Source organism: Pinus tabuliformis, chromosome J (assembly GCF_031772625.1).
Source record: "Pinus tabuliformis cultivar Carrire ecotype Pingquan chromosome J, CPIR1, whole genome shotgun sequence".
Lineage (NCBI taxonomy): Eukaryota > Viridiplantae > Streptophyta > Pinopsida > Pinales > Pinaceae > Pinus > Pinus tabuliformis.
Genome location: NC_142295.1, coordinates 1,603,360,135 through 1,603,374,359, shown reverse-complemented (window position 1 = coordinate 1,603,374,359; position 14,225 = coordinate 1,603,360,135). Strand labels below are relative to the sequence as shown.

At 40.4% G+C, this 14,225-nt stretch overlaps 1 protein-coding gene and 1 long non-coding RNA gene across 3 annotated transcripts in view; one reads left to right on the top strand and one right to left on the bottom strand.

Moving 5' to 3' along the window:
- LOC149233608 (indole-3-acetaldehyde oxidase-like) overlaps positions 1-14,225 on the top strand; it is a 355,169-nt gene that overhangs the window by 174,089 nt on the left and 166,855 nt on the right. For both annotated transcript variants that reach the window (XM_089379808.1, XM_089379809.1), the window contains exon 6: positions 5,038-6,006. In XM_089379808.1, the coding sequence (XP_089235934.1) occupies positions 5,038-6,006 (969 nt within the window). The remainder of the gene's footprint in view (positions 1-5,037; positions 6,007-14,225) is intronic.
- LOC149233609 (uncharacterized) overlaps positions 1-14,225 on the bottom strand; it is a 196,762-nt gene that overhangs the window by 15,994 nt on the left and 166,543 nt on the right. The gene's annotated exons all lie outside the window — the stretch shown is intronic.

The window sequence follows — 14,225 nt, the reverse complement described above, 5'->3', positions numbered from 1 at the left end:
AAAATCACTTCGGAGAAGGTCTTCACAAGGAAGACACTTGAAGTCAGTCATTTTAGGATATTTGGGAGTTTAGCGTATTGCCGTATACACGAAGAAAAGAGAAAGAAATTAGATCAAACTGTTGAGAAAGGATATCTTGCGAGATATAGCGAGAATGCTAAGGCATATAGAGTCTATCTTCCAGGCAGTAGGAAGGTAGTAGTTTGACGGGTTGTAAAGTTCATGGAGGACAGAGCTTTAAGGAAATCCTGAGGAATGCCTTCCGAGGAGCTATTGAAAAAGGAACCATTGGTCAAACCACTTCGACCAACAGAAACTAGTACGAGAAATTCTCTTGAAGACAAAGCTTCAGAACAGGAGGAATCTCAGGAAGAGGAAGAGCTGATAGATGTGCCTACTACCAGTGGAAGAACGGGTGGGGAACTCCAATAGATTCTACGGATGCAAAGGACTTCATTAGTGCACCCAGGAATAATAAAAGGGAGCGAAGACATCCAGACAGATACCAGGCCTTAGTAGCTCAGGTTGGGGAACCTTCTAGTTTTCAGGAGGTCATTCAGCGTCAAGTATGGGTAGATGCTATGGTGGAGGAATATAGCTCTATAATGGTCAAAAATGTCTAGGAAGTGGTACTTAGGCCTCAGGACAGGTCAGTGGTAGGTTCGAGATGGATCTACAAGGTCAAATATGATGCAGACGGCAGTGTGGAGAAATACAAAGCCAGGTTTGTGGCTAAGGGGTATGCTTAGAAGGAAGGAATAGACTACGAAGAAACCTTTGCCCCAGTAGCCAGGTATACTTCTATTAGAACTGTGATATCCCTTACAGCACATATGGGGTGGGAGATTCATCAGATGGATGTCAAGACGACATTCTTGGATGGGGTATTAGAAGAGGAAGTATACATTGAACAACCAGAAGGTTTTGAGACACATGAGAAGAAATCCCATGTATGCTGATTAAAGAAAGCCTTGTATGGGCTTAAACAGACACCTAGAGCATGGTACAGTCGAATTGATGGCTACTTGCAAAAGATGGGGTTTGTCAAGAGTGACGCACACCCTAATCTCTACTATGTTGTCGTAGAAAATGAGCCTCTAATCCTAGTGTTATATGTGGATGATCTCTTCCTGACAGGATCATCCAGTTTCATCAAAGACTGCAAGAAGAACCTAGCCACAGAATGCGACATGAAGGATTTGGGACAAATGCATTATTTCCTGGGGTTGGAAGTTTGGCAGCAGAAGGGTGACATCTTCCTTGGACAAGGGAGATATGCTACAGACATCTTGAAGAGATTCGGGATGCAGAACAGTAGACCTATGGCTACTCCAATGATCACCAACTGGAAGAAGATTGATGCATCAGAAGATAAAGACGTTGATCCCACCTTGTACAGGCAGCTTATAGGGTCCCTGATGTATCTAGTCAATACTAGGCTAGACGTTTGTTACGCTGTCAACACCCTTAGTCAGTTCATGGTGGAACCTAAGAGGGCGCAATGGGCAACATCCAAACATGTTCTTAGGTATATAAAAGGAACAGTCGAGCATGGACTATTGTACACGAGAGGTAATGACATCAGGCTGAGTGGGTTCACTGATGCGGATTGGGCTGGAAGTTTAGTAGATCGGAAAAGTACAACTGGGTATTGTTTCAACATTAGATCAGGAATGACCTCTTGGTGTAGTAGGAAACAGAGATCTGTGGCTTTGAGCTCAGCTGAAGCAGAATAGATGGCAGCTAGCACAATTTCGTGTGAAGCCATATGGCTTAGGAAATTTCTTGTGAATCTATTCAGGAGAAGGATGGAAGCGACCATGATCATGTGTGATAATTAGAGTTGCATCAAGCTCTCTGAGAATCCAGTATTTCATGATCAGTCGAAGCACATTGATATCAGGTGTCACTTTGTCAGAGACCGTGTCCAACGAGGAGCAATACAGTTGAGGTACACTCCTATAGGAGAATAAGTGGCAGACATCCTCACCAAGGCTCTAGGAAGAACAAAGTTCGTTTATTTCAGGGAGAAGATGGGGATGGTAAAAAATCCATTTCAGTAGTAGAAATGGATAAGTGTTAGGAGTTGCAGTGCAACAGTTAGCAGTGGTATTGCTATCGGCAACATAATGCAGCATGCTAGGAGGGAGCTATAGTATAGATGCAGCAATACAGAAAGCAGCAGTGCAAAGGATGTGAGGCAGCAGGCCAAGCATCAACACAGGTACCGATGCAGAAGATCAGTGTGATGTTTCTATAGTGAAGCATTGCTAGAGCACATTCCTCGCTAAGAGGAGTGTTGAGTTTTGGTAGCATCAGATGTGCTCTAGCCTTGAAATTTGGAGGAGAGGCTAAGGCACATGAGATCTCCAAGACCGAGAAATCGTTTTGAGAAATTCTACCCGGATGAGGAGTTATTAAAATAATTAATATTTTTAATGAGGAGTTATTAAAATAATTAATATTTTTAATGGGTTCCTAAGTCTAAACTTAGGAAAATAAAAATATTAATGGGTATTAATAAAGATAAGGGTGAGAAGCTTCTAAGAGACGAGGATCAAGTTTGTTTTTAATATTAGACGTTGATTAGATATTTAATCTCAGCCATTGATTCATCAACAGGAAAAGTATAAGAGAAGACTTGAGGATCATTTGGAGACACACCGGCAGATACTCAGTATCTCTAGGAAAATCGATTCTCAAGTAAAGGCGATCAATTTCAGAGGGAGAGTTGCAAGGTGGAGGAAGAGGAGGGCATCAGCAGTAGGCTGAGGCTAAGGAGGAGGTGACACAGGGACAGTGGGAGACAACGCAGAGAGAGACGCAGTCCAAAGGAGAGATGCAACCCTCACGCAGAGGGACGCAGAGCCACACTGGGCCACGCTGAGTGACGCAGAGGTGACGCAGGAGTGGGAGCAAGGTCTCCAAAGTGTCAGAAAGTCTCAGGTGTTTTCTTTCAGTTGCTCTGTAAAATTATTCCTTGTAAAAGCAATTGCTGCTGAAGATTAATAAATCCCTCATCTACTACACCGGTTTTCCCGCATTGGGTTTTTCTAGGGACAATTGTCCAAAAACAACTATGTTGATGTGATTGGTTCTTGTGCATGTATTTTTCTCTGGGTAATTGTGTGATAACTGCAGTAGAATTTATTTTAATATTTGTTGAAGGGATTTCGTAAATAACTTATTGTGAATAATAAGTAGGTGAAATAATCAGTTGCTGCAGTAGAATTTCAGTTCAGAAATTTTCACATTCAAAACCAATGGTTCCTCTAAAGCATGAGGCCAAAAAATCCACCCTATGTCTTCCCAATCCTATATAGTATTGGCAGGACCATCCATGTTCAACGATAATGGACCTAATATAAAATAATATGTAGCCTCCACATTGCCTACAAGGCTTTTGACTTGCATTCTTTGGGATTACAATGGTTCTGCCCAAAAGTGAAAATATGCATATATGTATTCCTGCTAAAAGAGGGGTGACAAGGTCAATCACTTTGGTATTTCTGTCCCTAATTACAGTTGTGAACCTAAGTCACAGGACACGTCCTCCAAGGTCCTGTGTCCCGTATTTTACGTGTCGGACACGAAAACGGCCCTAAAACATGTCGAAAACGTTTTTCATCGTGTCCTGTAAAATGTAAAACGTATTCGCTGGTTTTTGTCGTGCCCTGCATCTGGAAAACGCGTATTCCGTTGATAGAAAACGTTGCCTGCATAAGCTGCAAATTTTTTTGAAAGAAACAAATAATTTTTGAGTGGGGTAGCTTAATGATCAAGTCTAGGCTCGAGTATTGATATGAAATCCAATGAGGCCGGAACCACTCTCAAACATCCTGAGTCATTTCATGGTAATGTTAAAAATTTAAGTAAAAGGATGAAAATGAAGATGAAAATGTGACATTCTCCTTAATCTTCATTTCCTTAATCTTCATTTTCATCCTTTTACTTAAATTTTTAACATTACCATGAAATGACTCAGGATGTTTGAGAGTGGTTCCGGCCTCATTGGATTTCATATGGAGAAAGTAGAATTTTAGATTTCATTCAAAATGCAGCAGACTTATCAGTGTTTCAGGATTTCAGGATTGGGAGATTGTAATGTTTCCAGGTGACACCACCTGCCCGGGCTACCCCTGCCACCAGTAGAGGACGTGGTCTACCTCCTATAGCTCCTACTTCTAGTTTTTCAACTTCTAGAGCATAGCAAACTCCACTGCCAACTCCACCAACACCAGCATCTACATCTAGAGGGAAAGGGAAAGCTGTGGCATTTTCTCGCAAGAGGGGCAGAGGAAATCAATAGGATTAGAATTTAGTTATTTTCTTATGTGCTTGTAAGTTGTACATGAACAATGAACATTGAATATTCAAGAATCAAGACCAAGCATATCACATTCTAATTTCTAGATAGTAAATTTTGATTCTATTTATTTTTTTTAAGTGAACTATGAACTTGGAGAAGTAATTATATTTTAATTTGATTAGATAAGCTGCAACCTGCAATTTAATATGTATAAAAAACTATATTTCGGTATATATATATATATATTTATTAAATATATATAAAACGTGTCCCCCGTGTCCTGTTTCCAGGTCGCTGCATTTCGTATTGAATACTCGTATTTACGTGTCCTCCGTGTCTCGTGTCCCGGTGTCATGTGACTTAGCTGTGAACTAATATCCAAACTTTATAGGGCTAGGGTTACCATGCTGGCCAGCAAATATCTGAGTGATGTAACAAGTGAAATGTTCAAACCAAATCTTGGATAACAGAGCCAAATTGGTTTATGATTGATTGCTTCATGTTCAGTATCTACATTCTCAGTCTTATATTATAATATATAAAAATAACGGCCTTTATGGTATATTCTCAAATTCTTCAGTTTGACTAGTCTTGAAATAATTTATTTAAAGAGAGCTGAATTCTTTGGATAAGTTTAGTCTTGAAAATAGATTTCAATTCTGCTAATGCAGACTGTATGATATTTGTCTTTGTGTCATCTATTTTACTGAATGTTGATACTTGTTCAGGTTGCAGTTGCATGTGCATTAGCTGCATACAGGCTCAAGCGTCCTGTACGAATGTACCTTGATCGTAAAACAGACATGATCATGGCCGGTGGGCGTCACCCCATCAAAGCAAACTATATTGTTGGGTTTAAAAATGATGGAAAAATGACAGCATTGCATGTGGATTTATTAATTGATGCAGGCATTTCAATAGATTTCAGTCCTATATTGCCCAATAATATAATATCAGCAATGAAAAAGTATAACTGGGGAGCTCTTTCATTTGACTATAGATTATGTAAAACAAATGTAACAAGCAAGTCTGCAATGAGGGGGCCTGGAGAAGTACAGGGATCTTTCATTGCAGAAACTGTTATTGAGCATGTTGCCTCAATTCTTGGCTTGGATGCAAATGTTGTTAGAGAAAAGAACATACACACATTTGAAAGTGCTGAGTTTTTCTATGGCTCCTGTGTTGATAGCCCTCTTGGCTATACATTGCCCTCAATATGGGAGAAACTGAAATTTTCTTCGTTGTTGGACAATAGAAGGGAAACTATTAAAAGGTTTAATGCTAGTAACAGATGGCTGAAACGAGGCTTATCACTAGTGCCATGCTGCTACCCAGTAAGGATGGGCCCTAGACCAGCAAGAGTAACCATTTTCAGAGATGGATCTATTGCTGTAGAGGTGGGAGGAATCGAATTAGGTCAGGGACTATGGACAAAAGTGAAACAGATGACAGCATATGCTCTTGGTCAGCTATGGGATGCTGGAAGTGAAGATCTGATGTCGAAAATTAGGATTGTCCAGCAAGACACTGTAAGTTTGGCACATGGAGGAATCACAGGTGGAAGTACCACATCTGAAGAAAGTTGTGAAGCAGTTCGACATGCATGTAATATTTTAGTTGAAAGGCTTCTCCAAGTAAAGACTCTATTAGAGCAGAATGAGTCCGGTGTTGTTTCCTGGGAGGACTTGATTATCCAGGTATGCTTATAGTTCTTAATTTCTACTTAAATAAGTTCCCAGCATTCTAAAAGATAGGAATGTCTATTTGTTTATCTATCTCACAGGATTATTTGACCCAGTTGCAGTTTGAGTCTAATGAATTATATCATATATGGTATGCCTCCTTGAATTATCTTTATAGATATAGTATTTTTAACCTTTCTTAACTATATTTCTGCCTATCTATCCTTCTTTTGAAATTTCTGATCTAGCATTGTTCAGATTTCCTCCTTTTTAGAAGAAAATTTATATATTCACAAGGCTTAGAATGTCATGAAGAAGTATTCATATGAAATGAGGGTAGATGGATTGACAACCAAGATTTGTCAGGGGGTAAGGTGGTTGTAGGGATGCCCCTAGCCACTATTAGAAATGTAGAATACATCTTGACAAATGTGAATTTTTCAGTGGAAGAATACTTTGAAAAAGCACTTTCACCACTTGATAACACCATCCACACTTCATACATTCATAAACAAATCACAATGATTTAGAAAGAACACTTAGTAGGTAAACCAATGCTTATCCATGAAACCCTAACGGTGAATCATCCATCAAACTTGAAAAAGCATACAGAAATTATCTCTCCAAAAGGTCACATAATTCATTCATCCATTGTGAATTAGTAACGAGAGAAGTAGACAAGTAGTAGTAATCCTCCACAAGTAGCAATGATACAAATGAGGGAGCATTTCCACTATTTATATGAGGAATCCCAAGTGTTTTACCTCTAAATAAGTCTAAAGTCCCTAAAACATAATCCATGATACAAGGTGGATAGGTCTCATGCCGACCCCGAAAAATGCCTCTTAATGAAGATACAATATTAAAACATGAAATCGTCCTCCATAAATGCCACACATATGAGTGTAGAGGTCTCATCAAGGTGACATCATCTCTAAAATTGGGAGTAAATGCTCCCAAAGTCATGTCTCCCCCCAAACGGTGCAATGCATCATCAAAAAGGTCATGTCTCCTCATCAAAGGGTGCCACCTCATCATCAAATTGGCTATGTTGGATCAAATATGTGCAACATCATCATCAAAGTGGAACATCCCATCATGGATGCAATGTCCTCAATCATCATTGTTAGTTTTTGTAGCATCGGACAGGTGTTCTAGTCTCGATTTGTGTCAAATAGGCTAAGAACACAAGATATTCAAAACCCAAAAAAGGTTTCGCGAGATAAGCTTGCGAAACACCTTAATTAAATTAAGTTACCACCATTTAAAATTTTCCTAAGTTACTAGTAAATTAATAGTAATTAATTAAGGAAAGCTGAGAATGCTCGAGAAACTCACAAGGATTGAGTTTGAGATGATCTTAGTCGTTGATGGAGATCTAATCATGGTCGTTGGTTCACCAATGAGATATTATAAGAGCAGTTTGATGGGGCTAGAGATACACACATATGAGAGACACATCGAGCAAGAGGTTCCTTGAGCAGATCGAGCTATCCAATTGCAGAGATTCAACACGAGAGAGTTCAAGCCAAAGCATCAGTGACTGAGGGATCAACAATAGAGTTTCTGCGGAGTTTTAGTCTCAAAGAGCCAACAAAAGAGAGGTAGCGATATTTCCTTAGTGAGGCTACGCAGGGCCTGCGCTAATCTTCAGATGGTTAGTTTGATTCAGTTGAAAGGGAGATCAATTTAGCAGCTAGAGACCGGGAAGAGATCCAGGAGGTCAAGCAAATCATTCCTGTTGGATGTGAAAATTTCATAACTGAAATTCCATTGCAGCAACTGGAATTTATTTTTCTAATTGTTAATTATTTTAACAATTTATCTACTACAACAAATATCAAATAAATCACACTGCAACCTTCACAAATAAACTGCGGAAGAAAATAATGATGGAAACTGAGAAAATACTAGTGCACATAATAAAAATGACACTATTCTTTTTGGATAATTGTCCCTGGAAAAAACCAATGTGGGAAAACTGGTGCAGCAGTGAGGGTTTTTATTATTATGCAGCAGTGAAATTATGAGTACAATCTATGGTTGCCCAACTGGCAATCCAAACAACAAGAAAATCTAGGCAAAATTATCTGAGGGAATTACCCTTCTTCCACAAGCAATCCCGACACAACTTCTCTTCAGAAACTCGTCCTCCTAGACTCTCTGTGCAGACCCTATGACGTCTAGCCTCTGAACTGCCTCTAATGAAGTCGTTATGCCAGTCTCTGCTGAAGAAATCTCTTCTCCGACACTCTGGATCCTCTGCCTGGCCTCTGGAACTGAAAACGAATTTCTCTCCAGCTAAATTGAACTGCTTCTCTGAAGCAATTGCGCTGCCTCACTAGGAATAAATCAGCTCCTTGTTGTTGCCTCTCTGGATTTGGAAAACTTCCTCCGGATCATTGTCTCTGCCCCTCACTGTCTCTACTTCGATCTCTGGCTCTCCGACAACTGCTACTGCTCTCTGGAAATCGATCTGCCAAGGAAATCAAACTGTTGGTGTTTCTTCTCCAAGTGCCCATCGACTTCCTCTTATAATCCACTGTTGGAGCACCAACGACCAAGATTAAAATTTAATCAATGGCTAGGATCATCTTGGAGTCGATCCGTGTCAGGTTTTAGATGATTCACACCTTGACTTAATTAATTATGACTAATCAACCATATTCCCTAAGTTTAGACTTATGAAATATTTAAAAATTGGTTAATAATCTAATTTAGTCATTTATAGGTGGAATTTCCATAAACAATTTTTGGGTTTTGGAGATCTCATGTATTCTAGCCTCTCCACCAAATTTCGTGGCTAGAACACATCCGATGCTACAGAAACTACATTGGATGTTGTTGTCATTGATGTCAACCCATGGAGTTGACTGGGTTTGACTTTGACTAAAAACACTATTCATTGATGTCAAATGGTTAATGAACGCTTCTTTGTAATTTTCGGATTACATCAAGATGGCAGCAATATTGTTGGATGGTGGAAAACCCAAGTCCTAGGGTTTGGGTTCCATGTGTTAGTTTTTGTAGCATCAGATGTGTTCTAGCCATGAAATTTGGTGGAGAGGCTAGAATGCTTGAGATCTCCAAAACCAAAAATCGTTATTGGAAATTCCACCTAGATATGGCTTAATTAGATTATTAACCAGTTTTTAAATATTTCTTAAGTCTAAACTTAGGGAATATGGTTATTAATCAGAATTAATTAAGTCAATATGTGAATCATCTAGAAACTCACACGAATAGACTCCAAGATGATCCTAGCCATGATTAAGATTTAATCTTAATTGTTGGTGCTCCAATAGTGGATTATACGAGGAAGTCGATTGGAACTTGGAGAACATACCATAGACACTTGGAGAATTCGATTTTCTAGAGTAGCAGTAGTCAATTGTTGGAGATTTCGAGCTTCAGTGAGGAAGCAGAGATAGTGAGGCTGGAGGAAGTCTTCCAGAACCAACAAATGCATTTGCAAAGAGGCAGAAGAACCATAGTGCGGCTGATGCAGGGGCTGTGCAGAAGCTTCTGGAGGGCAGTTCAATTTGGCTTCCGCTGGTTGAAGTGGTTTGACCAACGGGTCATCTTTTGGCTGCTCCTTGGAACGCATTTCTCGAGATTTTCTGGAGGCCCTATCTTCCATGAACTTCACATCTCGTCGAACTACTACCTTCCTGCTCCCTGGAAGATAGATTCTATATGCCTTAGTGTTCTCGCTATATCCCACTAGATATCCTTTCTCTGCAGTTTGATCTAACTTCTTCCTCTTCTCTTCGGGTATACGGCAATATGCTAAACTCCCAAATATCCTGAAATCGCTGACTTCAGGTGTCTTCCTAATGAAGACTTTCTTTGGAGTAATCTTGCCCAATTCCCTATGAGGAGTTCTATTCTAGACATAGACTGTCGTGTTGCATGCTTCTGCCCACAGGAATTTTGGTATATCCTGATCATACATCATGGCCCTAGCTGCTTCCACGATAGTCCTGTTCTTCCTTTCTGCTACTCCATTCTGCTCCAGCTTGTAAGGAGTTGTCCACTCTCTCGTGATACCCTCCCTGGCGCAAAAATCGATGAAGTCCTTATCGACATATTATCCACCATTGTCTGAGCGCAAAACTTTTATTTTCTTTCCTGTCAGATTCTCCACCAGAGCCTTGAACTCTTTGAATCGACAGAACACCTTGTCCTTGGTTTTCAGAAAATAAATCCAAGTTTTCCTGGAGTGGTCATCAATGAAGGTGACAAAATATTTGGCACCACTAAGAGCTTTAGTGGACATTGGTTCGCATATATCTAAGTGTATCAATCTTAGTACACTCTTGGTCCTGTTTTTACTTCTAGGAAATGCTGCTTTGGCACACTTGCCCAGAGCACATCCTCTGCATAGATCATCTCGTTCTGTACTAAGATCTGGAACTCCTGTTACAGTTTTCCTGAGAATTCTCAGAGCCCCATGGTGCAAATGTCCCATTCTTTTGTGCCATAGTTCATTCAAATCCTTGTCTCCATTACTGCCTATCAGTGCCATTGGTGATTCTTGCTATAACCTGTACAACCTGGTACTTCTGATTCCGATTTGCACTTTCTTTTTCCAACTCGGATGTTTGACGTATACTTTCTCCTTAATGAAGAAAATGTCATAGCCCTTGGTTTGAAGTTGTGAGACGGAAAGTAAGTTCATCCCCAGTCTTGGCACATGCAGCACATTGGTAGCCCGAAACCGTTCTCTTGTTTCTGTTTGAAAGATTACAATACCCTTCCCTACTGGAGTACACTTTGCCTTATTCTCCATGGTGATTTGAAAATTCATCCTTTCCTCCTGATAATCTGAAAAACATTCCTAGATTCCTGTCACATACCAAGAGGCTCCATTGTCTGTATAACATACCTCTGATGATGCAGAGCTTGTTACACAAGCAACTTCTTCTTCCAATCTGGAAGCCAGCATAGAGAAATCGAAATTACTATATCTTGTGTAATTTTTTGAAAATATGCATGCATCTCCTGACGTAGATGCCTCTGCATCATGATCTTGACCCATAATTGTTTTTTCCTTCCTGTCTTTGATTCTTTTCTCTGATACCATGTGAAAATTCTATTACTGCAGTCTGCAGCAACTCATTTATTTTACCTACTTATTTTTCAATAAGTTATTTATGAAATTCCTTCAGTGAATATTAAAATAAATTCTACTGCAGATATCACATCATTATACAGAAACAAATACATGCACAAGAATCAAACACATCAACACAGTTATTTTTGGACAATTGTCCCCGTAAAAACCCAATGCGGGAAAACTGATGTTGATTTGGGGTAGCATCGGGTGTGCTCTAGCCATGAAAATTGGTGGAGAGGCTAAAGCACATGAAATCTCCAAGACCTAGAAAGGGTTTGTGCAGATTCTAACTGGTTTGGGAGATATTAAAATAATTAATATTTTTAATGGAGTTCCTAAGTCTAAACTTAGGAAAAATAAAATATTATTGGGTATTAATATAAAACTGGGTTAAAATGTTCCAAAGGATAAGGATCAAGCCAAATCTAATCTTAGTCATTGATTAGAGATTTAATCTTGGCCATTGAAGGACCAACGAGAAAAGTGTAAGAGGAGGCTTGAGGGTCAGTTGGAGAACACACCAGAGTGATCAGTCATTCATTTTGCTAGAGCGGGGTTGCTAAGCAAAGTTGAATCAGTGATCAGCAGTAAGGGGCAATGAGTACGATACAGAGAGGCAGAGACAGTACTAAGAGACCAGCGCAAAAGCAGAGACAATGAGAGCAGCAGCCAATTCAAGCCATGCAGAGCCCAGCAAAGACAACGCAGAGGCCAGAGGGACTGCGTCATCCACGCGGAGGCTACTGGAGTGACGCAGAGGGTCCCATGGGTTGCACAATGCCTCAAAGGGCTAACGCAGAGGGTCCTGGGGCTAATGCAGGTTAGCAGGAGGCTGACATAGAGGAAAGAAGGGCCAGCGCTGAGTTTTAGTTGTGCCGGAGAGGGTTTCGTGGGACAGGTTTTCTGAATACCTATTTCCGAATATAGAGGTATTGCTGCAGTGTATTTTTCTCTGTCGCGTGAGTCGGTTAGGCACCCAGTTGTACTCAGAAAAAATGCAAAATAATATAACCCTCAGAATAGCTGAACCAATTTTCCCACATTGGGTTTTTTCGGGGACATTTGTCCAAAAATAACAGTGTCACTTGTGTGCTTGTTTTATTTCAATTGATGATTTATAGATGTTGTGACTGTATTGTGTTTATTTCGGTATTTAAATGTATTAAATAACTTGTTCGAATTTAAACAAATAGAAGAAATAAACCAACTGAATACAGATTAATTTTCTAACGGATAGACTTAGAAAATTCAACATGGTATCAGAGCGTGGTTGCAGATCACAGGAAAACTGAAGGCATCATCTTAGCAGAGCATTTGCAGCAGATTCAGCTGTCCCATGTGACAGAGCTGATCCTTGCAAAAAGCGATAGAGGAAGGAGTGATGCAGAGGGACTGCATCATCAGTCTAGGCCAAAAAGAGGCAGCGCAGAGGCTGAGGAGGGCAAAAACAGGCTCACGCAGAGCCACACAGAGGCCAAGTGGGCTGATGTAGTTCGCTGAGGGAGTTGTTTTGCTAGTAACAGGATTGCACAGAGCCAAGAGGCTCAATCCTTTAATTGTTGGGGCATAGGAGGTTGTGGGTAGTTTGCGGAGCGAAGATGGTGGGGTACTGTGGTCAGAATAATACCTGACAGGGCAAGACCAAGGTGGAGGGAGTTGCTGCCGAGGCAGATTTCTAGCCAAGGAATTTGGATCAATGTTGTAGTTGCACAGACGATCGGAGAGGAGAAACTTGACAGTTGGTAGAAGGATTTCCAAGAGGGAACTTGGGACTCAGAGGGAGTCTAGAAGAGAACTTCCAGACGGGAAGTAGAGAGACTCGGAGGAGTTGAATCAAGAATTTCCAGATGGGAATTAAAGAGACTTGGAGGAGTCGAATCGAGAACTTCCAGACGGGAAGTAGAGAGACTTGTTAAAATTGGCAACTAGGGAAAAACTTCATGTGGGTCATCTTATTCATGGCTGATAATATTTTTATTAGATTCCTCTCGTTGAGAGGTGTAGGATTGATATAAAGATCATCCGATTCTGATAAGTATTCATAGAGATATGAATTTATTTTGATTATGGAATTATTATCAAGCCGACCTGCAACTCATGTAGGCTTAAAAGCCCAATAGTCGCTTCTATTCAAACACCAACATTGTGTATAAATACAGGAGGATTTTTCCTCATTTGGACTCACTCATCTCATCACATCTCTTTCTCTCTACTGCGCAGAAAAGAGTCTCTTCTCTACTGTGCAGAAAAGGGTCTCTCCCTCACACATGTGAAGCCGGAAGCTGCCAAAACTGAAGCTGCAACTGCAGAAGTAAAGATTGACCTGCGTGGACTAGAAGATCTCTTCATCTAAACTGCGTTGTAGGTTCATCTGAACCTCCTCTGAAAGCCACAACTTTTGGTGGTGGAATCAAGTCAATCCGACAGACGGTTTGCAAGATATCGACTGCCCTAGTTTGAAGTCGGAAGCTGCCGAAACTGAAGCTGCAACTGCAGAAGTAAAGAATGACTTGCATGGACTAGAAGATCTCATCTGAACTGTGTTGTAGATTCATCTGAACCTCCTCTGAAAGCCACAACTTTTGGTGGTGGAATCAAGTCAATCCGACGGACGGTTTGCAAGATATCGACTGCCCTAGTTTGAAGCCGGAAGCTGCCGAAACTGAAGCTGCAACTGCAGAAGTAAAGATTGACCTGCGTGGACTAGAAGATCTCCTCATTTGAACTGCACTGTAGGTTCATCTGAACCTCCTCTAGAAGCCGCAACTTTTGGTGGTGGAATCAAGCCGATCCGACGGTCGGTTTGTGAGATATCATCTGCCCTAGTTTGATGATGAAGCCGCTAATGTTGATGCTGCTGATCTAGGGTTTGCTACTGCTGATATAAATAAGATTTATTGTACTATTTCGCTTTGCTAAATTATTGAAGATAAAAGAAGATTTGATCAAAGGGTTTCCCCACACATTGTGGGGTTTGTCCTTGGCTAGCCGCCACATCTTGTGTTTCTTGTCTTGGCTTGTTTTCTGTCGATTGTTTAATGTTCTATCTGCACTTTACTTTATGTACATGTGATTGCTAATCTGTGGAATATAATAAGGAAAGGAAGTAAATTGT